The sequence below is a fragment of the Hetaerina americana genome, unplaced genomic scaffold, assembly GCF_022747635.1.
Source record: "Hetaerina americana unplaced genomic scaffold, ioHetAmer1.1.p SCAF_112, whole genome shotgun sequence".
Classification (NCBI taxonomy): domain Eukaryota; kingdom Metazoa; phylum Arthropoda; class Insecta; order Odonata; family Calopterygidae; genus Hetaerina; species Hetaerina americana.
The window spans coordinates 175,666-202,947 of record NW_027286204.1 but is presented as its reverse complement, the minus strand read 5'-3'; the positions used below and the strand labels follow the sequence as shown (position 1 = coordinate 202,947).

General features: G+C 34.8%; 2 protein-coding genes across 2 annotated transcripts in view; both read left to right on the top strand.

Annotated features, from left to right (window-relative positions):
- Positions 1 to 5,180, top strand: part of LOC139685449 (glutamate [NMDA] receptor subunit 1-like) — a 38,158-nt gene extending 32,978 nt beyond the window's left edge. Inside the window, exons 10-12 of the mRNA XM_071582470.1 lie at positions 903 to 1,058; positions 2,550 to 2,684; positions 5,037 to 5,180. Of these exons, the coding sequence (XP_071438571.1) occupies positions 903 to 1,058; positions 2,550 to 2,684; positions 5,037 to 5,180 (435 nt within the window). The remainder of the gene's footprint in view (positions 1 to 902; positions 1,059 to 2,549; positions 2,685 to 5,036) is intronic.
- Positions 5,181 to 11,124: 5,944 nt separating this feature from the next.
- LOC139685433 (octapeptide-repeat protein T2-like) lies at positions 11,125 to 26,441 on the top strand (the record flags this gene model as incomplete). The annotated part of the gene is made up of 5 exons (XM_071582448.1): positions 11,125 to 11,175; positions 23,839 to 23,924; positions 24,842 to 24,913; positions 24,997 to 25,068; positions 26,297 to 26,441. Coding segments are annotated over exons 1-5 (426 nt in total), but the record flags the coding sequence as incomplete, so codon positions are not given.
- Positions 26,442 to 27,282: the final 841 nt, after the last annotated feature.

Below are 27,282 nucleotides of genomic sequence, written 5' to 3'. Positions count from 1 at the left end.
CTATTTTTTGCATGATGTTAAACCACAGAAGGGGGAAAATGTCCCTGGAGTTTCAAAAAGATTTTAATACTGAGAAAAATATTTAGTCATTCAGGCAGCATATCCCATAGGATCGCCTTGAATATCAAAAAGGCGAAAATTTTCTCCCCTTTATTTGTTATTTTACAAGCTTCAAGGAAACACTCCAGAATGGGGAGAGTATGAAATATGTAATCACACATTTTACCTTGTCCTACAAACTCAAGAGTACGCAGGAAATCAATCTCATGTAGAATGAGTGTCGTAAAGGCATAGAATATGGTTGCTCAAAATAAAAAATTCGATAATATCAAATAAATAACAGAGACTAAGCATCGTATAAAAAGTTAAGATTATAACCTCATAGGATGTGAGATGATTTTCATACACTTAAATTCGTGACTTACTTCAGAATGTGGTAACAAGGCAGCTGAAAGGAATTTTGGCCCAGTGATGACAAATTTCTGGGATTCTATTATGAATACACATTGTCATATATGTAGCTGCTAATTTTTCAATTTAACAATACAATTTTCTTTGTATTAAATGGTAATATCAAAATATTTTGATCTTTTCTGTCTGACCCAAGTGTTTTCATAAATTCTAAAGTAGAAGTTCAATAGTTCTAATGAAAATATAAAATTACAATAAGTGTACATCAGTCATACTGAAAACTGTAGTCATACAGTAATTTTAACGAAAAGTATGTTTCCAAAACTGATTAGCCAACTAGCCTGAGAGGGCAAAAATTTTCACAAATGAATTTGTGGCTAATGTCCAATGGACTTAAATGGCAAACTGCAAATATGGGCTCTCCTGTGCAAGGAGAGGGGTGTTCATGGGCATGGGATTCTTGAATAACACTTCCTCTCCTTTCACTGCAGAACATGGCTGGAGTCTTCATTCTGGTGCTTGCGGGGATTTTTGGTGGGGCTGCCCTGTTAGTCATCGAGGTCGCTTACAAAAGACATCATGCCAAAGCTCAATACCGTCGAGAGCTCGCTCGGTACGCTTTTGACAAGTGGCGACGCGTCATTGTGGTGAGTAGACATTTCCCATGACTGATGCTAGTTTCACGGTAGATCTCACGTCATTAGTAAAGGAGAAGACCAATTAGTCTGGCGTTCTCTTTAGAAAAATTGCACTGAGCATTTTTGGAGAAAAAATAGACTAAAAAATTCAAATCATTGTGGCGAAACTGTAAGGACTTGTAATTCATTAGTATAAGTATATGTATAATGCTTCTCCTATGATAGACACTGTAATAACCTTAATAGACTGAAAAAAATTTAACTATGAGTGGAGAGGAGGATCCAGCAAAGAGTCCATGCTGAAGTGATGCAGCTACTTTAGTTCACCAGAAATAATATGCATGGGAGCATGGATGGAAATGCTGAATTTGATCTCTCATTAGTATCGTATTGTAAGCTCATTCTGATGAATGGAAACCTTCATCATGTAGCACAATTATAGCCAAAGCAGACCGGGCGTGGCATCTTCGGAGTGGTTCATAGGCTGCTTTCTGAGATCGTGCATTATTGCCTCTTCCGGCAATCTTATCATGTACCTCTTGCTACTTCAGAGGGAAACATCAAAAGCCTGGCTTTCTCCTGGAAGCATTGCCAGGATCATCAAAAACCATTAACACTAGAATGACATATGTTAGGATGGGTTTGGGCATTCAAGTCTTACCTCCACCCTGTGCCATAGACTTATTTTATCACATACTATATTCCACTAAGATTAATAGCTCACTGTTTAAGGCAAATTTTCTGTATTGAACATGTCAATCAGGGGAATATATCACCATGATTTCTTAAACTGCCTCATATCCTCCTACCTAATGGACTAGTCCTGAAATTGTTGAAGGATCTCAGCCTTCCGATGATATTTACAGTGGTATAGCAGCAATGATGGTTGTTCTCTATGAGTTGACACATTCCTCTAGATCTAAGGGTATCCATGCCAAGAGATAAAAGGGTAATAGCCAGATAATTGGCATTCTTAACCATTGGTATTCAGTATTTAGGGGTGCACTGTGGAATCAGTGTTAAGGGCAAAGCATGAAATGAATCGTCAAAATGAAAGTAATGGAATTGAAGAGAGAGTGAGAAAGGAAAGGATAAAATGAAAATGACAAATCATAGTGGTTAAATCATACACATTAGTTGTTAGGGCAGTATTTTAGATTAACTAAATCAGTGCTATCAATGAGAAGAGAATAAAGCATGGGGACCTACATTATATGTGACCACAAAGCAGGGAGGTTAAGCCACCTAAGATAAATACATAATAATAATGTCGTTAAAATTAAATGGAGCATAGCTGTTGATGATTCAATAGCTTTCTCACCAAAAAGAAACGAAGTGAATTGGAGGCTTAAGAAATGCTGAAACAAAGGAGAGGAAAACTAAATGGTCAGAAAGTGAGACAGATTAAAGAATTACAGCCATTTTAGGGGCAATGAGTATTTTGTGTCCATGCTGAAAGTATTTATTTATGATATAATATGCATATCCTTCACTTTCAAGAAACGACGCTTCATCCGTGCGGCCATTGCTGCCCATAAGAAGCAGACACAGGTGATATCCAATGGGATGGCTGAGACTGTACAACTGCGATCACCTCAGGAATTGACATTTGGAACATTAATTCCATCGTCTGTTGTGAGTTCTGTAAAATCTTTGTATTTGGTGTATATAATAACTTATCTGACAGACATATTATACCTTAACTGACATTATCCAACTGAGACTTGTCTCTAGCAAAGGCTGAGCTCATTTTCTAAATTTTCAGAGGGATATATTATTTATTAAAGTACTCATGAGATGCATCAACATAAAATAATTAAATACCATTAAAAAATGTTAGAAAAATGAAGAAAACCCAAACTATCATTTAAATCTGGTATAAGAACACCGATTCTATGCATTACTTTGAAATGTTTTTATTTTTTCAAGAAGTAGGTCATCTAAATGCTTTAGGGATAAGAAAATAAAAATTGACTTGCATCAATTTACTTGAAATGAAATAACTCGCACAATACTGCTTTTTATGTCTACAGTACATACTTTTCCTCATTTTTCAAGGCAAATTGCTGAATACTTCTGTATGGAACTGTAAATTTCTGTTGAGTTCCTTCATATGTAAGCCGATCTTTGAGGTTTGAGTATAGTGAGGGTCTATCCGCCTTGCCACGTTTGGACATTCCTTTTTTCCCATTACGACTATGTCGATGATTCTATAACATATTTGCAAGTTTAAAGATTCTAGTCATTGTCAATGTCGATGTACCAGAGTCAAATCAGGAATGTAATCCGTTTTAGAGCAACTAAGCAGATAGCATCTGCAAATGGCCAACATCTCAACTTGAAATATGCATTTCTTTTTTAAAAAATTAAGATAAAATGTGGCTAAAATTTTTTATTTCAAGAATATATCCTAGGAAAATAAGAAGAGTACTTCTTTATAGAAAGAATTGCAAAGAATACATTTTAGGAGGTAGGCTGTAAATATACTCCCATAATTTTTTCATAATGATATTTTTAAATTAATTCCTGGGTCTGCAAGAAAAATGTAATTGCTTTACAGCTTTTTCTCATTGCATCACCCGAAAGCAATGGATTTTAAAACATAGGTAGATGAGTTTCCGGTCCTAGTGCCATTTCCATATGGTATGTTGAATCCTATTTGGTATTCAGGTATGACTATTTTCCATATGACAATGAATTTTGCTGATGGATGCATGAGATAGTTTGTTTTATCTTTTCTCAAAATTTATCACAAAAATTTAATGATAAATCAATAAACCATTAAATTTCCTGAAGTTTTGCCAAAGAGCTTTCCTTTTTTGCAACATAATGAAAATATGCATATGCGTTTCTCCCTTTTCATTGATACGCCTGAGCAATTTGATCGAGACATTATCAAGATGGCTCTGAATCTATCTCACTACATAAACATCTGCTATGCAGCTATGTTCATGGAGCAAAAATGCAGTGCAAACATAATGCAAGCATGAGGTAAAAATCACATAGCACTCTGTATTAAAATGTGACCATTACTTTAGATAAATGATTTTTCACTTTGAAGTTAAGTCTTTTTTCTAAAATGTCTTGTTCTAATTAAGTAATCAATGAATACTGAAGTCGAACTTTTCTCATACAATTCATACTCCCAGGGCCAACAAGGACAGCATCAGCATCGAGCTATTCTGGTTTATCACTATTAGTATGCAAACTTGACTGTTAATCGTCAATAAAAATGCCACTAGAGTTGAAATAAGCCAATTTTTGACAAATCCAAGGACTCCAAAGAAATTTTAATTGCAAAGTGCATTTTAATTGCATGGTAAAAAGAAAGACCAGTTTAGAGTATTTTGGAGTCACAGGTAGTAAATTCACTAGACATACATGAATAGAAAATAATCAAACATTATGATCCCAAAAATTTCACAGAGTTATTCGTATTTGAATTCATCCCAAAATTTAACCTCCATTATGCAAAGGTTTCGAAATACATTTCTTTATAACCTCTAAAATTATTAGACTATCTTTGGCCAAAAACATTTTACTCTTAAATGCAATTAAAGGGCAAAATAATCACCAGGGACATCAATTATTTTATATTCAGACTCCTCCTATCTCCAATGCACTCACGCTGACACTCTGCCTCTAACCACGCTGACCTTTGATGTTGCACGCTACTCCCTACAAACCTCTACCCTCCTATGGTATGAGCCAAATAATCCCAGGCTCACCCGTTTCCACACAACTAATCATTTTCCTTTCATGCAATTACAAGCTGATGACATTGATCGTGATTAATATGAAAAAATGGAAAAATATGTATGCATGGAGTTATGCCCAGTGATATTATATAGAATCATAAAAATTAAGATGGTAGTGATGATGTGATTTCTGTACATGAGCTGATGCTCAGAAAAAAGTTACCTTAGGAATTATCTAGTTTCAAACATTAGCAATGATAAAAGGACAATATATTTTCCTTTATTCCAGGGGAATGTCGGTTCAGTGGTCGCTGCAGCTGCAAATGTGGATTTGATTCAACAGATGTCACCTCAAGTTGAGAACATAGATTCCTTTGACTCTTTTGAAGATATTGAAGATGGCTCTTATGACATTTGTTATTCCTCAGAGTAAACTGTTATGCAGAAGGGTAATGACTATTATGGTTTTCATTTCTAAAATGTGAAGAGAGACCAGGGCATCTCATGGTTTACTTCAGAAAAACAGTCATAAAGACAAAAGCACGATATTATGGCATAATGGATAAAGCATTTTCTTGGCTTCTGAGAAATGTGAAAGGTAAATGTTTTCACTGCCTAAACTTGACAACCAAGAAGTAAATGACACATTAACAAGAAATCAAAGGTGCTACAACTGTAAAATCTATCACCCTCAAAGTAATTACCATCACTTTTCTGACATCTTGTATGTCATAATAATAATGAATTACAAACTAAGAACTGCAATAAGAAATTTCTTTCTGTGTCATCCCCTACTGATGAGTTCCTGGCCAATCGGAGGGGAAATTGCAAAACCTACAACTTGAAAGTTTGGGAATAGAGTGCCATCCATTTCTACTTGCTTAAAATATTGCCTTTTTGGAATTATCACAGGCATTTGTCCGTTTCATTTTCCCTCCTGTTAGCTCACCTCAGTAAGGTTATCAAATTAAACAGAGGTGATCAGCAGAGAATTAAACCCACAGCTGGGAGAATGCACCGAGTGGGTGGAGGGGCGAGAAGGAAGAAGGGGAAGCTGCTATTAGCCTGTACAAAAGCATATGTTGTCAGGAGATGGCTTTAACTCCACCTCAGCTCTTGCTCTATCACATATTGCATGTCAATACAGTATCATATACAATACCACTAATAGCATTTGAGTTTATACTTCAAATAATTTTCAATATAAATATATAGCATTTGTATGCACATAATTATAATTCTCACAATGTCAGCATACATGACACATTTATTGCAGTTAACCATTTAAGTTACGGGGTGACCATTAATAAATATTCAAAAAATTATTTGGGCTAGCACAGACCCCCTAGGTACTTCTTTAGTCGACTGGAGTGGAGATGAGAGAAAAATAGTTCCAATTAGTATCTAGTTCTATCAATAGTTCTAATATTTGTTGGGAGCAACTTTCTTCTGTCGGTTAGATAAGTATGTCTTTAGCCAATTCAGAGCAACTTCTCCTATGCCTAGCACCTCACATTTTGCTAGCAATATTTCATCATCTCCCATATCAAAAGCTTTGCTTATGTCAAAGTAGATTCCCATTATTTTGTTATTTTAAGAGTTTTTCACTTATAATGTAAATAATATCAACGAGAGCTTATTCTGTTAATCTTCCTCTTCAAAATCCAAACTAATAGCCAAATAAATGGTTAATGCTTTCAAGATAACTAAATTATTATAAATAATTGATAAAGACAGCAGAAAACTATTCGATTCAAAGAGAATTGATTTTATTGCATAGCATTTACCTATTTTACTCAATAGGTTAGTCAAGTGACATAGAAATGAGTTACACATATGTTTATCTCCACCACATAATTTTATATGTTATTAAACCAGCAATTAAGCAGCAATAACCAACAAAGATGGATGAAATTCTCCTTCATTTTACACTGTGCTGATTTGATTGATTTCCATCATTCTCAGCCTACACCACCGTCTCTTCTCTTATAATGTTCTTTTGTCTGATCCCAACTGTTGGCCAAGTTTCACCCATGTAGAAAAGAGGATTGGTTGGACCTATATAACCCACTGCTCCCTTAATTTTAGGCAACTTCAATTGGCACTTTTCTTCCAAAGGAAACCTTCTTTGTCATCCCTACTCTAATTACTAAATTCATCTTCCTTCCTTCTTCTGCTGCTTGACTTTCACATCTCAAAGTCAATGATTAATTAACTCCATAGATACATGTCTTTAAATTATTGTCAAGAAGTTCTGTAATTTGAATTTTGGTGTAGTGTCTTTAATAGCATATCACTGCTTTCCCTTCTTGCCTTTTTCTGATAATTTCACTACCTTCTCCGATCATTACATCCTGGTGTTTAATTAGAATGAGTGCATATTTGAGTCAGAATATGATGGTAGGTTTTTTCATCTTATGCATGCATGGTAGGAGTAATGTGGAATGGGTAATGTCTCTATGAAGAGTCTGTTATGATACTTTACTGAATTTAGTACTCAGCAACCCATGATGTCTTCACTTTTATATCAATCCACTATATATCTTTTCCCAATCTTAAATCATTATTTTACGTGGATACCATAACTACTGAGCTCTTTCTAATTAAAATGGTTTCTGTCACACAGATGGCTAACGAAGGAGTCAGCAATACTATTAATAATGATGTCTAATTCCATATTTTCAGGTATGGGAAATCTTAACATGTAGACTGCACAACAACCCTTCAATTTTCCCCCATAAATTGCTCTTAATCGATGCTATTCCTTCTTTACCTCTTATTTGATGAGAAATCTCAACTTCAATGTTACACACTATTTTTTCATTCACATTTTTTCTCTGCACCACTCAGCAATTTTGTTTTTACCCATCCTTTTTTATTTAGAAAAATAAATATATCTGGGGAACAGTTCATTTACAAGATTAGATATAGGTTATATATTGTATAGATTCTTTCTTCAAAAAAATCATGTGCATTATGAGGAAATCGCCTAATGTCACCTCACAACATGTCCATCTCAAGTGGATGCCCGGAAAATTGTTCTCCAGGGCTACGCCAATTCAGGCAATCACCAATTCAAATGCTTTGTGGGAATGCAAATGAAAAGTCTGGTCACTTGAAAGGGGGAATGAGCCGGCGGGAGAGGATTTCGTTGGAGGTTCCTGTTCCTGCCCAGAAACTTATTAGCCCTCTACAACTAAAACTAGGTCAGGAACATTGTCAAGCATTCAGTCTTTTTCATTGAAGTTGAAAAATCAAATACTAAGTTTGATGTTTCGGCTATGTAAGTAATAATAATAGAAAAGTCAAATATACGATTTACATTCATTTCTATAGAAATATTGACATAGCCAAATATTATATGCTACTTGAAGCCAAGACTGAATTTAAATATCCGAATGTGCCATTTGAACAATTGACTGAATCTAATTGAAATTAATCCCCAGTTAGGAAAGTGAAGCTAATGGGAAGGTTCTTTCCAGATTTAAACATTATTTAGATTTATTTATTGCCATCAAGGAAGTTAAACAATGCTAATAACCATATGAATAGCAAATAATTCTTAACTATTTACAAGAAATTCCTTGGAAATGATTAAGATAACATTTTTGTCATTTACTAATTACATTGAGAGCACAGTTATATTTAAAACAAAAGTATAATTATAATTAATACAATATTAACATAAATGGCATGACATAGCAGCCCAATTGGTAGGGCGCCCAGGCTTGATTCTCAGAGATGCCACTGGGTACTCTTTGTTTCAGCCAAGCTGAGATATTTTTCAGACACCAGGTCTTTCCGGTAAACCTGGCATCTGGCGCAGGGAAAAGAACTGGCCCCTCTGCGTGCGAATATTACATGGTGTTGGCCTGTGCACAAGGTGAGCCCTAATCTTACCTTGAACCCATGGGTTGATGATGGCGGTGTCATTAATACGTGTATATGTTTTTAATTTAGTAACCCCTCGCTACAACACACTTAACAGCCTTTTCAACAACATGTCAATTTAGCTTATCCAAAACATGTTTCCGCAATTTTCATGTATTAAGAAGCAGCCATAATCTGAAGACCCAGTGAATAAATGAAAACAGCCTGCATTCATTATTTATATTTATTACAATCAAAATATTTGGGTGAAAAATATTACAGAATGTTCCCCATTACAGCTCTAACCATCTAGTTTGGTTTGGGGATGCCACCCCTCAGCTAACACAACGTATCTCTCCTGATAAACTTGGAGTAAATGACTTTTCTTTTGTGTGCTCCTAAATAACTAAGGCTTGAAGAAGACTTTAAGAACTGAATTATAATCACAGGAAGAATTGGATCACTGTTTCATAAAAATGATTTTAAAGGTAGTAAGAAAATTTGTGATAGGTACGTTTGTTGCCAATTTATCTGGGGCAATGTCATGGTTTGTGTGATTCACGAAGAGAAATGGTCTGTGCATGCATACCAGTACTACAATGTCAAAAAAACTGCCACTTGAACGGGAAAGATAGGTTATAAGGCACTAATGAATAATGTCGTACTAGCTGGAAGAATGCAATGGCCATCAATTTCTAGTTTTTGTAATTGATTGGAAAAGTCCTGGTGAAAAGTTGAAATTGAGACTATCATAATGACCTTTTTAAAACTGCGGAATTAGCAATGTGCCACATGTAAGGAAATATGACATTGCGTATAAGGAAAGTGAGAATAATTGTGGAAATGATTTTGGCAACAGTGATGATGAATTACTGGGATTCTACGATGAATAAACAGTGAAATATAGGTACAGAGCATACAGGGTGTGTGTAGCTGTTAAATTTTTATTGCAACGCTTCCATTTTATTTGTATTAAGTGCTACTATGAAAATATTGTGACCCTTTTCTGTCCGATCAAAATATTTTTGGTAAATTCTAACCTGGAAGAAACCACAGTGTGTCAAATGCCTCAGTGCATCTCATGGCCAGGAAAATTCACCAAATTGATTAATTTATCAATGCAAAAATGTAATAATTAATGACAATTAAATGGAAATGGAATTAAAATTAATCATTCGGAGCCAATATTCATTTGAAAACCCCAATCTAAGAGAAATTGTTGGTGATATTCTAGGGTTTACTATTATAAAAGAAATGCATACAAGGTCCCAATTGTATTAGTAATTTGGAGCAATTAACTTCATTTTGATAGGTACATTATTTACAACAAGTAAACATCTAAGAAATGCACAGATTTATTTTGGTACACATTTCACTTGGGATATTATTTAATCACTGTTTTTGAGTTCAGGTACGTGAGGCAATTCATGTGATGAAATTAATAATTAAACCCAGGTCCATGACAATAACACTCAAACTACTGTGGATAGATAGAAACTTCCACCAAATACAGATCATACATATTTCAAAAACAGAATTCACTGATTACAACTGAACTTGAAATATTTTCCACAGGATGAACACACATAAAGGGAAATAGGTGCATTATGTTAAGGCAAAATGATGACTTTTAGATTTCAAAAATATATATATAAATTTCACATAAAAGAATTGAATAAATCACAGATACACAGTTTAGTAATCACAGATATAAAGTAATTCAAATATCACATTTTAACATTGTTTGAATGAAAAATACAATAGTCCTTGTAGGTACAAAATTATATGTCACATAGAAATAATAATAATGGACTGCCGCAACCCACTAATTGATGATTGAAAATAAATATTTCTTGAGAAAATCATAGAAAGCTAAGAAATGAAGGCGATAAAAATATGAATAATGAAGGACAAAAACACTCAAAGAGAGAGAGAGAGAGAGAAAGAGAGAATGGTATGGAGAGAACAGAGGATGCCGTAAGAAGTGAAAAATAATATTGATATGAAGAGATGCAGATAATGAATGCAGTAAAGGTGGTCAAAAGAGATGAAATAAACAGGCTGGAAATATGGACACTATTAATAGAGAAGACAGTTGCTAGAAGATATATTTTATCAATGACATTAATTATGAAAGGCATGAACATTATTTTTTGGATGAAATTTTCCACATTTCAATTTCTGAATTGGAAATAAATATACCGTTATGAATACAAGGAAGAAAAATATGATATGCACAAGGTCTACATGCAATTTAATAAATGAAAAAGCATCATGAGAAAATGTTCGTTTATGTGAGTAAAATATTGATGTAGAATATCAAATAAATTACATCAGCTACAAAAATATTGTTGTGCTTCTTGTTAATTACATAATAAATATTTTTCATGCAAAGAACAATGCCAAAATAAAATTTGAAGTATTAAAGTGTTGCTTAAGGTTGATAAAATAATTGATTCAAATAAAACATGAGTTACTACTAACCTAACCTTCTTTTTAAATATGATATGCCTGTGGTCAACGTCTCCAATGCCTATGATCACATGTGTCTTCAGCAGGTAAATGATGTGATAAAAATTTGCTGAACCGTATATTCAAAGTATGCATTCTCCATGATATATAATTAAACAAAATTAGTAGATTGCTATAGCAGAATAGGAGTTGTCAAGGTCTGTGTAGCATGTGGATGTGTTGGTAATATGTCATGCAAAATTTCACGCAGTGCATTCTTCATCATGCGAGTTTGGTTGTCAACATGCAATTATTGAAATAATATGCCAGAAAATATGATTAAAAACATTTCTACACCATGCAAAGTAGATGGGTGCACTGAAATTAAGAAGTTGTTCTCTAAACATAAGATCCTTTCTTCTACTGTCTGCCAGAGCTTGGCTCAAATAGCAGTTGCCAATACAGCAATCGTCTTCATGGGTGGGGAAGGATATAGGTCACCTTGAACAGAAAGTAAGGGAGTGATGAGTCACATCATTTATGAAGCAAAGGTAGTTCCTGTCCAGACTTAAACATTTATTATTTTTTAAAAAAAGAGAGTGCATGAGAGGAAAGGAATAGTGTTAAGAAAGATTTTATGCCCTAAAGAAAATTGTTTTGGAAGATATGAGTCTAAAGAACTGATGCATGGCATGAGATAATAGGACATACAGCAGGAGGAAGGAGAAAAGAGAGTGAATGAAGAAGAGAAATGAGCAAGGAAATAAAATGGCATAGAAATAGAATTAAAAATGGGCATAATTAAAGAAGTAAAAGGGACATAAAATGAAAAAGGATGAAGAGAGAATTATAATAAAGACAGAAAATAAATTTAATAAAGTGGAGAACTCAAGAAAATTGAATTATGAGTGGAGCATGAGGAATGATGAGGAAGGATTCAGTACAAGGGAAAAAAGAAATAGAGAGTAATCATAAAATAGGAGATGAATTTAAAAAAGATAATAGATTAGAGAAATCACGAAGAAAGAGGAGGAGAGAAAAGACAAAAAAATATAAAAAAGAGAGGGAAAAAAATGAGGATAATGGACAAATAGGAACTGGGATAAAAAAGGACACTGAAATAAAAATAGAAAATAAACAATGGGCAAGAATAAGGAAAAGATGTTTGAGAGTAAAGAATTCAAAAGAAAAACCTGTAAAAAAGTGAAAGCTGGGATAGGGAAATAAGAAAGTATATAAAAAACCATAAACACAGTAAACAACCCGAAGTTCGGTTTGGTAGGTGATGGTGGAGTTCACGCCGTACTAACCCCGACGGTGTGTGAAATTCATACTTCAGGGTAGGGGGGCCAATGCCTTTCCATGCGCCAGTTATGGTTTCCCAGGAAGATCTTGTACCCAAAAAATCACACAGCTTGGTTGGAGCTGAGGGTGCCCAGAGAGGCTTGCCTGGGAATTGAACCCTCCAGGGGCCCTCCAGGGTCAGTATTTCAGCGCTCTACCCACTGAACTACTGTAACCCATTAGAAAGTATGTGAATAGGAAGAAAAAGGAAAATGAAAGAGAAGGCATTTATAGATATAAGAATAAAGTAAGAGAATGAATATAGGAAGAGACAGAAAAGTATAAAGATTATGAAGGGATTAAGGGTTAATAAAAGGAATAGAAGATCATAGAAAATTGTAGCAAAAGAGGATGGATGTTATAACATTAATAATACAACAAAAGAGAAATGATAAACAATAAAAATAGATAAAAAGGAAATAAAGTTAGAGAAAGGAAAAGGGAAGAGTAATGATAAAAAAGAAATAAAAATGACCATGCAAAGCATTGAATAATACAGGATGAAGATTCATTTTAAAATAAGAGAAAGCATGAATACATGCAATATTAAAAAATTGGAATAAAAATAATTGAGATCAAAGAAATGGAAATATAAATAATTAGAGAAGAGGGAGAAAGACAAAGAGTAAATATAAAGCTAGAGTAAAGACGGGGTCTTGATAAACAGAGAAGGGCATTGAGAAGAAAGTAATCAAGAAAGTGAAAGGATAAACAAAGATAAAGGATAAAATGGTAAAATGGCACAAAAATCATATCAAGCAATGAAAATAATAAGGGGATAGAGAATTGAAAAAAATATGAAATATAAATAGAAAATACCTTCAGTTGTAGAGAAACAAAGTAAAATGGAAATAAAGATCAGAAAAAGAAAAGTAACACCCCATATATAATGAAAGAAAAATTACGCTGAATAAAGAAATTCAAAGAAAAAAGGAAAGACAAAAAAGATAATGAAAGAAATTATGGAAATATAGATATTCAGAGAGAGAAAAAGTATTAAGAGAAAGAAGGGTTAAAAATAAATTATAAATGAAAAGAAAGGGAAATAACAAAATGTGCATTATGAGAAAACAATTCTAAGAAAAGGTATGAGAAACAATAAGGATAGGAGATGAACAAGAAGAAAGGATAATTAAAGATAAAAAATGAAGAAAGAGAGTGAGTAAAAGGAGAATATATAAAAAAGTGTAGATTAAGATAAATTATAAAATTATAAGGAATGATAAACCAAGTAATAGAAATTAAGAGAAACAATAAAGAATGGAAAAGCACAGCGAAGATGAAGAAATAAAATTGAACAGCAACTGGACAAAAGGAAATAATGATGTAAGTGAAAGGATAGGAAAGAAAAATGATTGATAGTCAAAGAATAATGAAAGAAAAAGGACAAAGAGGTAATAAGTAAAGAGGAAGAATTTGCAAAGTGAAAAAGACGGAACAAAGTAATGTAAAGACTATAACAAGAAAAAATAAAGGAAAGGGCATAGAACAAAGACATGTCTTGAAGAAAAAAGAAACTGGATAGTATATAAAGAAAAATAAATAGTACATATAATGGGATAAGGAGGAGATAAAATGAAGAAGTTTGAAGAGCTATATAGTAAAGGATTAAGGATTAGAATGGTCAAAGAAATCGAAAGACTCAGGATGCAAAATGAATTAATAAGATAAGGATTGAGCTGAAACATAGCAAGAAAAGAATAGGAATATAGAAGAATGTTATGCTACTGAAGGAAACAAAGAGATACATTACAGAAGGAAAACAAATGAAAATGGAAAAGGATTAAGAGAATGAGAAAATATGAGAGCATGCGAAAATTTAAGGAAGAGTAATTATAAAACTGCGAAATCGTAATGTAAAGAGTAGTGATGAAAAAAGACCGAAGAATGGAAAATTGCAATGGCTTGGATAGAACAAAGGTTGAGAAGGACGAAAGATAAGAAGAAAGAAAGGATAAAAAGAATAAAGATAGAGAAAAGTGAATATACAAAAGAGAAAGGATAAAGAAAGAGGACAGATGGATGAAAAATGATGGAAAATGAAAATGTAAAATAAGAACGCAAAATGAGCATAGAGAGAAAATGAATGAAGACAGAAAGAGAATTAAATGCGGAGTAAAAGTGGAGAGAGTTGTGAAAATTTATGGTAGCATAGAAGTGAAGTAGGTATGCAGCTCATTAAGTGTGAAGAAAATAATAAAGTAATTAGAGCCAAACTGATTCATTATGAACCAAAAAGATTTATAATGATAGAAAGAGGTGACTTAGAACTGAGTGGAATAATGGTCAAAAGAACAAGATAAAATTGGAAATACTAATGTAGAAAGGGAGATATTGGAATATCTGAGAAAGAATAGTGAAGAATAGAAGAGAAGATTAAGAATGTTCCACACCAGAAAAGATATTTTAGTGTAAGAGTGTAGGGATGGAATAGAGGTCAGATGAGAGGAAAATCTTGATCTTGTGGGTCCTCCCAAGGCTTATAGTGAGGATGCTATGAAGCATATTGTGTGGTATGAGTGGTTTAACAAGTTCAAAAAGGGCCTGCAATCTGTGGAAGATGACAATCATTCTGGAAGACTATCTACGTAGACTGATGACCCCCACATTGAGAAAGTGAACGATCTTGTTCAACATTTGATTATGCATTTCAATATTTGAACATGCAAATCAACATTTGACTATGAGGGAACTTGCAGAAGAGCATGGAATCTCAATTGGTTCGTGCAATGAATTCCTGAATGAAATATTGAATATGCATCGAGTTGCTCTTGTCCACGATTATAACAGGTGATGAATAATGGGTTTATGGATATGACATCAAAACAAAAGTAATGTTTACAATAAATTGGTGAAACATCCTCCCACCCCAACAACCTCAACAAGTTTGCTCCATTGTCAAGGTGACAATGCTGACTGTTTTTTCCTTTCAAAGGGGGTTGTGCATCACAAATAATTACCTAAAGACCAGTCAGTCAACAAGGAATACTATCAAGAGGTTGTGAAATGCCTAAGAAGGAGAGAATGAGGCAAAAATGGCCTGAACTTTGGGAGAACAGTGAGTGTACTCGTGCAAATGGACTCACCTGTCAGTCCCCTTTCCTGATAACTACTACCATTATCATGAGAATGGAATAACTTTATATCCATGCTAAATAATTTTATATCCATGCTAAATAATTTTATATCCACGCTAAATAATTCTTTTCCCATGCTGAGTATTTTTGTTTCCATGCTAAATAATTCTATTTCCATGCTACATAATTCTATTTCCATTCTAATAAATTCTATTTCCATACTGAGTATTTCTATTTCCATGCTAATAAATTCTATTTCCATGCTAATAAATTCTATTTTCATGCTAATAAATTCTGTTTGCATGCTAAATAATTCTATTTCCATGCTAATAAATCATATTTCCATGCTGAGTATTTCTATTTCCATGCTACATAATTCTATTTCCATGCTGAGTATTTTTGTTTCCATGCTAAATAATTCTATTTCCATGCTACATAATTCTATTTCCATGCTAATAAATTCTATTTCCATGCTGAGTATTTTTGTTTCCATGCTAAATAATTCTATTTCCATGCTACATAATTCTATTTCCATGCTAATAAATTCTATTTCCATACTGAGTATTTCTATTTCCATGCTACATAATTATATTTCCATGCTAATAAATGCTATTTCCATGCTAATAAATTCTGTTTGCATGCTAAATAATTCTATTTCCATGCTAATAAATCATATTTCCATGCTGAGTATTTCTATTTCCATGCTACATAATTCTATTTCCATGCTGAGTATTTTTATTTCCATGCTAATAAATTGTATTTCCATACTGAGTATTTCTATTTCCATGCTAATAAATTCTATTTCCATGCTAATAAATTCTATTTCCATGCTAATAAATTCTATTTTCATGCTAATAAATTCTGTTTGCATGCTAAATAATTCTATTTCCATGCTAATAAATCATATTTCCATGCTGAGTATTTCTATTTCCATGCTAATAAATTCTATTTCCATGCTAATGAATCATATTTCCATGCTAAATAATTCTGTTTACATGCTAAATAATTCTATTTTCATGATAATAAATGCTATTTCCATGCTGAGTATTTCTATTTCCATGCTACATAATTATATTTCCATGCTAATAAATGCTATTTCCATGCTAATAAATTCTGTTTGCATGCTAAATAATTCTATTTCCATGCTAATAAATCATATTTCCATGCTGAGTATTTCTATTTCCATGCTACATATTTCTATTTCCATGCTAAATAATTTTATATCCATGCTAATAAATTCTATTCCCATGCTTATTAATCATATTTCCATGCTAAATAATTCTATTTCCATGCTATATAATCATATTTCCATGCTATATAATCATATTTTCACGACAAAGGATGAGTACAGAAAAATATATACTCAAGCAAAGGAGAAAATACAACTTCAACTACAATAAGCAAACAACTTCAAGTTCAAATTACTTCATGACAATGAAAATTAAAAGTATTTGCATGCCAAAAAGAGGCAATTGCCCATGCAATAAATTTAAGTTGCTAGTGAAGAATCTGAGAAAAGTGCAATGCCTTGAAAATTTAACTTCATGCAAAAATGAATGCCTGCGTTAATAAAATAAGGATCTAAAAACATACAATGATGAAAGGGCCTTTAAATTAAAAAATAAGGATTTATACAACCACGGGCAAAGCACAAGGTCAGTCCAGAGAGGATGATCGAGCCATGCAATATTTTGAGAGAAAAAGCCTGCCTAGAATAATGTGGTCTCAGTTGTCCCCTTCCAAGTAATTCTCTTGGAACTTTAAACACTTGTCCCTGCATCTCTTCCACTTTTCAAAATAATTGGCCAAGTCCAGAATGGTCATCAGTAAGATAAAAGAGAATACCACGAGGCAGCTGATGACCATTTTAAAAAATAAATAAGCTGATTATTTTGAAAAGTGTGAGAGAGGCTGGGATAAGTGTTTGTGATGTCCCAAGGGGAGTACTTTGAAGGGGACAACAAAGGCCTTATTGCTATGGATAGGCTATTTTTCTCAAAATTATGAATGAATGCATCCTTTCCGGATATAATATGGTACATTCAGGTCCAACAAAATAAGGCAATGAATGATGAAACAAAATTCTACATGCAAATCATTGAAACTTAGCGTGCAATTAGATATGAAGAGAATGGAACCAGTTCAATAGTTTCAGCCTCAACTTTGTGGAAGTTCATTTTAATAAATGAAAAAGAAACACTTTGTTCCAATCCACCAATTTATAATAAATGAAAAAGAAACACTTTGTTCCAATCCACCAATTTATTACAGGTACGACTAGTTTGTTAGACAACTTTGTACCTGAGGATGACGCCGTAGCGTCGAAACTAGTCGTACCTGTAATAAATTGGTGGATTGGAACAAAGTGTTTCTTTTTCATTTATTATAAATTGGTGGATTGGAACAAAGTGTTTCTTTTTCATTTATTAGAATGGAACCATATTCAAGATGGTACTGTGTACAAAAGGTAGCATGAAAATATGTAATATATTCTATTGTAAATGTTTTTTATATTTTGTTAATTGTAAATATTGTATTGTAAAATATTGTTTCTATGTGATGTCCACAGCGTGAGAAGTTGCATTGCAAAAGTGAATGATACGTTAACAGTGCCTGATTTTGAATGCTATATGAAATTGAAGGGTGCGCAGTTATGGACAGAGTGCAGTGATGGACGGAGCATTTTATGTATGATGTGAACCTAGCCCTTGTGTGATAGTAAAGGTCCGGTTGGTAATATTAAAATGTTGTTGTATATAAGAGCATTTTGTTCTTCTTGTGTATCTCGTATGCATGTGCATTGTAAGAGTGACCGTTGACCAGACTTGATCGTTGGACCACGGCAATTACCTAATTGAAACGATATAAATTCTTGAATAAATAAATGATGGCAGAAGTGAAGAAGAAATTGTAAAGACATGCTTAGAAAAAAAAGTCAATTCTGAGGAAAACATATTGCAAGAATAACGTAATCGCCTCATGCAAAAGTTAAAGGAAAATAACAAAAACAGAGCTGATGTAAAGTTGGCTGTGGAAGGTAAAGCCTTGACTTGATGAAATTCCATCTTAAGTGCACAAAAAAGCTCAACTAATTAAAATTTCACAATACTTTTATTGATGAACATGCAGCATGTTTCGCTGCTTTGAGGTCTTTAAAGAAAAAACAACGCTATCCACACACTGACGGAGTGCCAAGAGATAACAGCTGCAAGGTACTTATTCTGCTATTATGATGGCATAATGTAGGCATAATGTAATTTACCCCTTGGTATATAGTACACGGTATTAGCTTTCAAAGTATAGTACACTTCATGCTGCCTTGTAAATGTTGAAACAATTACCTAGAAATAACTATATTTTGTGAAATATAACTTAATTTTTTCAAATTTCCTCACTATTTCACACAACATTCATTCCAAAGTACAACTATTTGGAAATAAAAGAGAATAATTATAATATACTACAGGGAGAAGACATTGTCATAATATGCAGCATAGCATAAACAGCTGTAAATGGAGAAAGGAAAGTGCAACTAATGAAGAAAAGTTTAATAATACTGCCCCATCCTGAGAAAAGAATTTCGCATGGAAGAATATGTGGAATTATTCAATTGCTCAAGATGAACATTTATTTGTGCAGAGAAAAGAGAAAGAAAGAGACTGAGAGAGAATGAGGTGGAGGGAGAGAGCGTTAGATTGAAATTAATATAGAGGGAGACAGAGAGAAGGAAAGAAAGAGATAGGGAAAGATATATATATATATATGGGTCGCGGTAGCCCAGTGGGTAGAACGTTGGACTGCTGACCAGAGGGTCCCGGGTTCGATTCCCGGGAAAGGCACTCTGAGCACCTGCAGCTCTACCCAAGCTTAAGTGATTTTTCAGGTACCAGGTCTTTCTGGGAAATCATAACTGGCACAGGGAAAGGAACTGGCCCCCCTTCCCTGATGTGTGAATGTTCACACGCCGCATAGGGCTTAGTACTGGGTGATCTCTACCATCACCTACTAAACCGACCTTCGGGTTGATTACTGTGTTTATGGTTTATATATATGTGTACATATATATATATATATATATACAAAAAAATATATATATATGTACACACACACACACACACACACACATACGCATACATAGATTAACAGAGGGGGGAAAGAGAGAGAAAGGAAGAGAGAGGAAATGAAAGAGAGATGGAAAGATGAAAGGAGAGAAAGTGAGAGAGAAATAGATAAAGAGTGATATGTTTAGAAAAACAGGAGAGGGAGTGAGAGTGTGAAAGACAAAAGGTGGAGAAAGAGAGAATGAGAGAGTGATGCAGAGAGATAAGTGAACTGTGACGGAAGGAAAGTGAAAGCAAGAGAAAGTGATAACAAGGGAGATGAAGTGAAAGATAGAGAGAGAGGCAAGGAGAGAAAGAGAAAAAGGGCTAGAGAGAAAGAAAAAGAGATAAAAAGAGGAGATAAATGAGAGAGGCAGAGATATAGAGCGAAAATGTAAGAGAAAGTGTAAAAATAGGTTAAAAGAGTGCTGAGAAAAAGAAGAACATAATAACAGAGGGAAAGAAAGAGAGAGGGGGAATGTAATTGGGAGACATAGGAGAGAGTGTGTAAAAGATGAAAAGAAAGAGATAGAATGAAAAAGAGACAAAGAGATGTACACATAAACATATATGTATTTACATATATGTTTATGTGTATATATATATATATATATATATATATATATATATATATATATATATATATATATATATATATATATTAATATATATGTATATAGAGTGAAAGAGAGTCGGTAAAAGAGCTGGGTCAGAGAGAGCAAAAGAAAGAGTATAAGAGGGGCTAGAAAGAGAGGAAATGGTGAGGGAAAGAATGAGGGATGGCGAAAAAGTGAGTGATATATGTGTGTGTGTGTGTTTGTGTGTATAATATATTATAAAAATATATATATTTATTTATATAATTATATATTGGGAGAGATGGGAGAGAGAGTGAGGGAGATGGAGGAAGAAAGAGAGAGGGACAGAACGAGAGAGAGATATGAAGAAGAAATGAGGGATATGGAGTGAGGACCTATAGAAAGAAAGAGAGACGGTAAGAATGACAGAAGGATAGAAAGAGAGAGGTAAAAGGGAGGGAGAAAGAAAGAGCAAGGGAAAGAAAAAGAGAGGGAAAGGAAGAGAAAAAGAAATAAAAATTGAAAGATGGGGAGAGGGAAATAAATGAGAAGGGAAAAAAGGGAAAGGGAAGGCAAGATAGAGGGAAAGAAAGGAAATAGAAAAAAGTAATGGAAATAGAAGGAGAGGGAAATAAAGAGAGAGATAAAGGACTGAGAGAAAGAAAGAAGAATTGAGTGAAAGAGCTGGAGAAAAAGAGGATGAAAGAAGGAGAAAGAGAAAGAAAGAGAGGAAGAAAGAAAAATATGGAAAGAGAAAGAGAGAGAGAAAGTGGAAAGAAAGAGAGAGCAAAAGAATAAGAAAGACAAGAGAGAGAGAAGTGAAAGGGATAGAGAAAGAGATGGTGAACAAAAGAGGGAGAGAAACAAAGCAAGAGATAGGGAGAGAGGGAAGAAAGAAATAGAAAAATGGAGTTTTGAAAGAAAGAGAGGGGGAAATCAATAGAGGCAAAAAATGGAAATGGAAAGAAAATAGAGGGAAATAATGGAAAACAGAAAAAATGTAATGGAAAAAAGAGAGAGGGAAAGAAAACAAAGAGGGAAACAAAGAGAAAGGGAAAAGATCAAAAGAGGGAAAGAGATAGAGATGAACAGAATGAGAAAGACAAAGAAAAAGGGAGGGAAGGACCAAATGAAAGAAAGAGGGTGGGAAGAAACCGAGAAAGAGAAAGATAGCAAAATACAGAGAAGAAGAAAGAGAGAAGAATAAAAGAATTAATGAAAGAGAGACTGAAAGAAAGAGAAGGAAAGAGAAAGAGAGAGGGAAGGAAGGAGAGAGAAGAAAAAACATGGAGGGAAATAGGCTCTGAGGGAAAGGAAAAGAGTGGGAAACAAAAGATGTGGTAAACAAAGAGAGAGGAAAAGAAGGATTTAGGGAAAAAAGTGGATGAGAAAGAGAGAGGGAGGGAAAGAGGGAGAGGAAGAGAGAAAGAGAGAAGGAAAGAAGGAGAGAAAGAAAGAAAGAGAGGCAAATAAAGAAAGAGGGAAATATAGAGAGAGGGAAATATAGAGAGAGGGAAATAAAGAGAGATAGAAGGGAGGAGAGAGGGAGGGAATTTAGAGGGAAAGAAAGACATAGGGATAAAGAGGGAGAGGGAAAGAAAAGAGAGGGAAAGTAGTAGAGAGGGAAAGAAGGAGAGTGGGAAAGAAGTAGAGCGAACAAAAGAGAGAAGGAAAAAAGAGGGAATAGAGAGAGGCAAATAAGGAGAGAGAGAAATAGAGAGAGAGGAAAGAAAGACAAAGGGAAAGAATATTAGAGAGAAAGAAAGAGAGAGGGAAAGAAAGAGAAAAGGAAATGAAGAGAGAGGGATAGAAAGAGAGATTTATATAAAGAGAGAGGGATAGAAAGAGAGAAAGAAAGAAAGAGACAGGGAAAGAATATTAGAAGATAAAGGGAAATAGAAAGAGAGGGAAAGAAGAAGAGAGGGAGGGAATGTTAGAGGGAAGAAAGAGATAGGGAAATACAGGGAGAGGGTAAGAAAAAGAGAGGGAAAGAAGGAGAGTGAGAAAGAAAGAGAAAAAGAAAAAAAGAGAGGGAAATAAAGGGAGAAGGAAATAAACAGAGAGGAAAATAAAGAAAGAGGGAAACAAAGAGAGACGGAAATAGAGAGACAGGGAAAGAAAGTGAAGGAAATAAAGATATGGGGAAAGAAAAAGAGAGGGAAAGAAAGAAAGAGGGAAAGAAAGAGGGAAATAAATAGAGGGAAAGACAGAAAGTGAAAGAAAGAGTAAGGGAAAGAATGTTAGAGGGAAATAAAAGGATAGGGAAAGAAAAAGAGGGAAATAAAGAGAGAGAGAAAGAAAGAGAGAGCGAACGAAAGAGAAAGTGAAATAAAGAGAGAGGGAAAGAAAGAGAGTGGGAAAGAATGTTATAGGGAAATAAAGATAGAGGGAAAGAAAGAGAGGGAAACAAAGAGAGACGGAAATAGCGAGACGGAAAGAAAGTGAGGGAAATAAAGATATGGGGAATGAAAAAGAGAGGGAAATAAAGAGAGAGGGAAAGAAAGAGAGGGAAATAAACTGAGGGAAAGACAGAGAGTGAAAGAAAGAGAAAGGGAAAGAATGTTAGAGGGAAATAAAAGGACAGGGAAAGAAAGAGAGGGAACTAAAGAGAGAGAGAAAGAAAGAGAGAGCGACGGAAAGAGAAAGTGAAATAAAGAGAGAGGGAAGGAAGGATAGAGGGAGGGAATGTTATAGGGAAAGAAAGAGATAGGGAAACAGAGAGAGAGAAATAAATAGAGAGGAAAAGAAGAGAAAGGGAAAGAATATTATAGGGAAAGAAAGAGAGATGTATATAAAAAAGAAGGAAAGAAAGAGAAACAGAAATAAAGAGAGAGCGAAAGAAGTAGAAAGGGAAACAGAGAGAGAGGGAAGGTAAGAGAGGGAGGGGATATTAGAAGGAAAGACATAGATAGGGAAATAGAGGGAGAGGGAAAGACAAAGAGAGGAAAAGAAGGAGAGAGGGAAAGAAGCTAGTAGGAAAGAAGGAGAGAGAGAAAGAAAGAGAAAAGGAAAAAAAGATAACGAAGTAAAGGGAGAAGGAAATTAACAGAGAGGGAAACAAAGAGAGACGGAAATAGAGAGACAGGAAAAGAAAGTGAGGGAAATAAAGATAAGGGGAAAGAAAAAGAGAGGGAAAGAAAGAGAGGGAAAAAACTAGAGGGAAAGACAGAGAGTGAAAGAAAGAGAAAGAGAGAGCGAAAGAAAGAGAACGTGAAATAAAAAGAGAGGGAAAGAAAGAGAATGGGAAAGAATGTTATAGGGAAATAAAGATAGAGGGAAGGAAAGAGAGGGAAATAAAAGGAGAGAGAAAGAAAGAGAGAGCGAAAGAAAGAGAAATGGAAATAAAGAGAGAGGGAAAGAAAGAAAGTGGGAAATAATATTATAGGGAAATAAAGATAGAGGGAAGGAAATAGAGGGAAATAAAGGGAGAGGGAAAGAAAGAGAGACGGAAAGAAAGAGAGGGAAATAAAGAAAGAGAGAAAAAAAGAGGAAAATAAAGAGAGAGGGAAAGAATGATGGAGGGAAAGAAGGAGAGGGGGAAAGAAAGAGAGAAGGAAAAAGAGAGTGAAATAAAGAGAGACGGAAATAGAGAGAGAGAAAGAAAGAGGGGGAAAAAAAGACATAGGGAAAGAAAGATAAATTGAAAGAGAGGGAAAGGGAAAGAATGTTAGAGGGAAAAAAAGGATAGGGAAAGAAAGAGAGGGAAAGAAAGAGAGAGAAAGAAAATGAGAGCGAAAGAAAGAGAAAGGGAAAGAATGTTAGAGGGAAATAAAGAGTGAGGGAAATAAAGAGAGGGAAATAAATAGAGAGGGAAAGTAAGAGAGAGCGAAAAAAAGAGAGAGCGAAAGAAAGAAATGTGAAAGAATGTTACAGGGAAATAAAGAGAGAGGGAAAGAAAGAGAGGGAAATAAAGAGAGACGGAAATAGAGAGAGACGGAAAGAAAGAGAGAGCGAAAGAAAAAAAAAGGAAAGAATGTTACAGGGAAATAAAGAGAGAGAGAAAGAAAGAGAGGGAAAGAAAGAGAGAGGGAAAGAAAGATAGAGGGAAAGAAAGAGAGACCGAAGGAAAGAAATGGGAAAGAATGTGAGAGAGAAATAAAGAGAGTGGGAAAGAAAAGAGAGAAATAAAGAGAGGGAGGAAGGAAGGGAGGAATATAAAGAGAGAGGTAAAGAAAGAGATAAGGAATGGAAGAGAAAGGGAAAGAAAGAGAGTGGGAAAGAAGGAGAGTGATAAAGAAGGAGAGAGGGAAAATAGGGGGAAATAAAGAGAGGGAAATTAAGAAAGAGGGAAATAAAGAGAGTGGGAAATAAAGGGAAGGAAAAGAATTTTAGAGGGTTAAAAAGAGAAATGGAAATATAGAGAGGGAAAGAAAGAGATAGGCAAAGAAAGATATAGGAAAAGAAAGAGATAGGGAAAGGAGAGAGGGAACGAAGGGTAGAGAGAACGAAAGATAGAGGGAAAGAATGTTAGAGGGAAAGAAAGACAAAGGGAAGCAAAGAGAGAAGGAAATAGAGAGACGGGGAAAGAAAGAGACAGGGAAAGAAAGAGAAAGGGAAAGAAAGAGAGGGAAATAAAGAGGGAGGGGAATAAAGAGAGGAATATAAAGAGAGAGGGAAAGGAGAGAGGGAAAGAAGGGTAGATAGAACGAAAGAGAGAGGGAAAGAATATAAGAGGGAAAAAAGAGAGAGGGATAGAAAGAGAGAGAGAAATAAAGAGAGAGCGAAAGAAAGAGAAAGGGAAACAATGTTAGAGGGATATAAAGAGAAAGGGAAAGAAAGAGAGGGAAATTAAGATAGAGGGGAAGGAAGAGAGGAATATAAAGAGAGAGGGAAAAAAGAGAGAGGGATAGAAAGAGAGAGAGAAATAAAGAGAGAGCGAAAGAAAGAGAAAGGGGAACAATGTTAGAGGGATATAAAGAGAAAGGGAAAGAAAGAGAGGGAAATTAAGATAGAGGGGAAGGAAGAGAGGAATATAAAGAGAGAGGGAAAGAAAGAGAGAGGGAAAGAAGGTGAGAGTGAAAGGAGAGTGGGGAAGAAGGATAGCAGAAAGAACGAGAGGAGGAAAGAAAGGGAGGGAAATAAAGAGAAAGGGAAAGAAAGAGAGCGAAGGAAGAATAGAGGTAAAAGGGAAGAGTAGGAAAAAAGAGAGTGGGAAACAAAGAGAGACGTAAAGAAAACGAAAGAGAAAGTTAGAGAAAGAGAAAGGGGAAGAAGGAGAGAGGGAAAGAAGTAGAGGGAAACAAAGAGAAAGGGAATCAAAGAGAGAGGGAAACAGAGAGAGGGAAACAAAGAGAGAGGGAAACGAAGAGAGGGAAAAAAGAAAGAGGGAAACTATGAGAGAAGGAAAGAAAGAGAAAGGGAGAGGGAAATAAATAGGGTGGGAAACAAAGAGAGAGGGAAATAAATAGAGAGTGAAATGAGTAAAGAATTAAAGAAAGAAAAAACAAGTGACGGAGAGCAAGGGATAGGGAAATTGAGAAAGAGAGGAAAATGAAAAAAAATGATGGAACGAAAACGAGAGACAAAGAGAGAGTGTAAAGTAAAGAAAGAGGGAAAGAAAGATATAGGGATAGAAGAAGTGATGGAAAGAAATCGATAGGAAAATTAAGAGAGAGGGTAATAACCTTGAAATAGAAAAAGAGAGAGTGAAGGAAGGCAAAGAAAGAAAGAAAAATGAGACAAATAACGAAAGAGAAAGGATGAGAAATAGATGGAGAGTGAAAGGGAAAAAAGAGAATTAGAATAAAAGAAACAAGGGAAAAAAGGAAGAGGGAAATAAAGAGCGAGGGAAAATGGAGATGGAGAGAATAGCAGTGGAATAGAAAGGAGGATAGAAAGAATTAACGGAAAGAAATAAAAAGGGAATTAAAAAAAGGAATGGAAGATAGAGGGAAAAAAGGAGATACGGAAACAAAGATAGAGGGAAAGAAGTGGAGAGGGAAATGAAGACAAATGGAAAAAAGGGAGATGCAATGCAAGATAGAGGGCAAGAAAGAAAGAAATGATTGAATGAAAGGAAGAGGGAAATATAGAGAGAGGAGAAAAGGGAGATTGAAAGGAAGGTAGAGGGGAAGAAGGAAAAATAGAAAAAAATGTGATGAAAAGAAAGAAATAGGCAAAGAAAGATAGAGAGCGGGAAAGAAAGAGAGGGAAAGAAAGAGAGGGAAAGAAAGAGAGAGAAAGAAAGAGAGGGAAAGAAAGAGAGAGAAAGAAAGAGAGGGAAAGAAAGAGAGAGGGAAAGAAAGAGAGAGGGAAAGAAAGAGAGAGGGAAAGAAAGAGAGAGGGAAAGAAAGAGAGAGGGAAAAAAAGAGAGAGGGAAAAAAAGAGAGAGGGAAAAAAGAGAGAGGGAAAAAAAGAGAGAGGGAAAGAAAGAGAGACGGAAAGAAAGAGAGACGGAAAGAAAGAGAGACGGAAAGAAAGAGAGAGGGAAAGAAAGAGAGAGGGAAAGAAAGAGAGAGGGAAAGAAAGAGAGAGGGAAAGAAAGAGAGAGGGGAATAAATAGAGAGCGAAGAGGGAGAGATTAATGAATAACGAGGTAAAGAAAGAAAAACAAGTGATGGAAAGAAAGAGAGAAGAAAATAATGAGGGAGAGAAAAGACCAAGAGAAAGAAACAGAGCGGAAAAATGAGAAAGACAAAGAAAGGGAGAGGGAAATGAAGATTTAGGATGGATAAAGACGGAGATCGTAAATGAGATTGTGTAACTGAGGGAAAGAGCGAGATTGGACAAGATTTATAGAGAATGAGACAGGGAAAGATTTCAAAGTAGAGAAAGAGTAAGAGATGGAGATAGGGAGGGCATCAGTGAGAGAAATTGGGGAGGAAGAGGGAGGCATAGTATGAGATATATTATAAGGACAGAATAAGCGACGGAGAGGGACAGAGAGTGAAAGAATGACATACCTGTTGGGAAGGAAAGAGAAAGAAAATATATGGTGTAAGAGGGGCTGGAGACAGAGGGGGACAAAATTTACGACCCCTTTAACCTATCATGCAAAAACTTCACCACCCAAGCTTTATCCCACCTTTCAGTAAATTAAAACTTTCCCCGGTCCATGCTTGGTTCTCGTTGTTATTGTTATACTGTTATTGTCTTTTGTCCTCTTTTATGTTTGT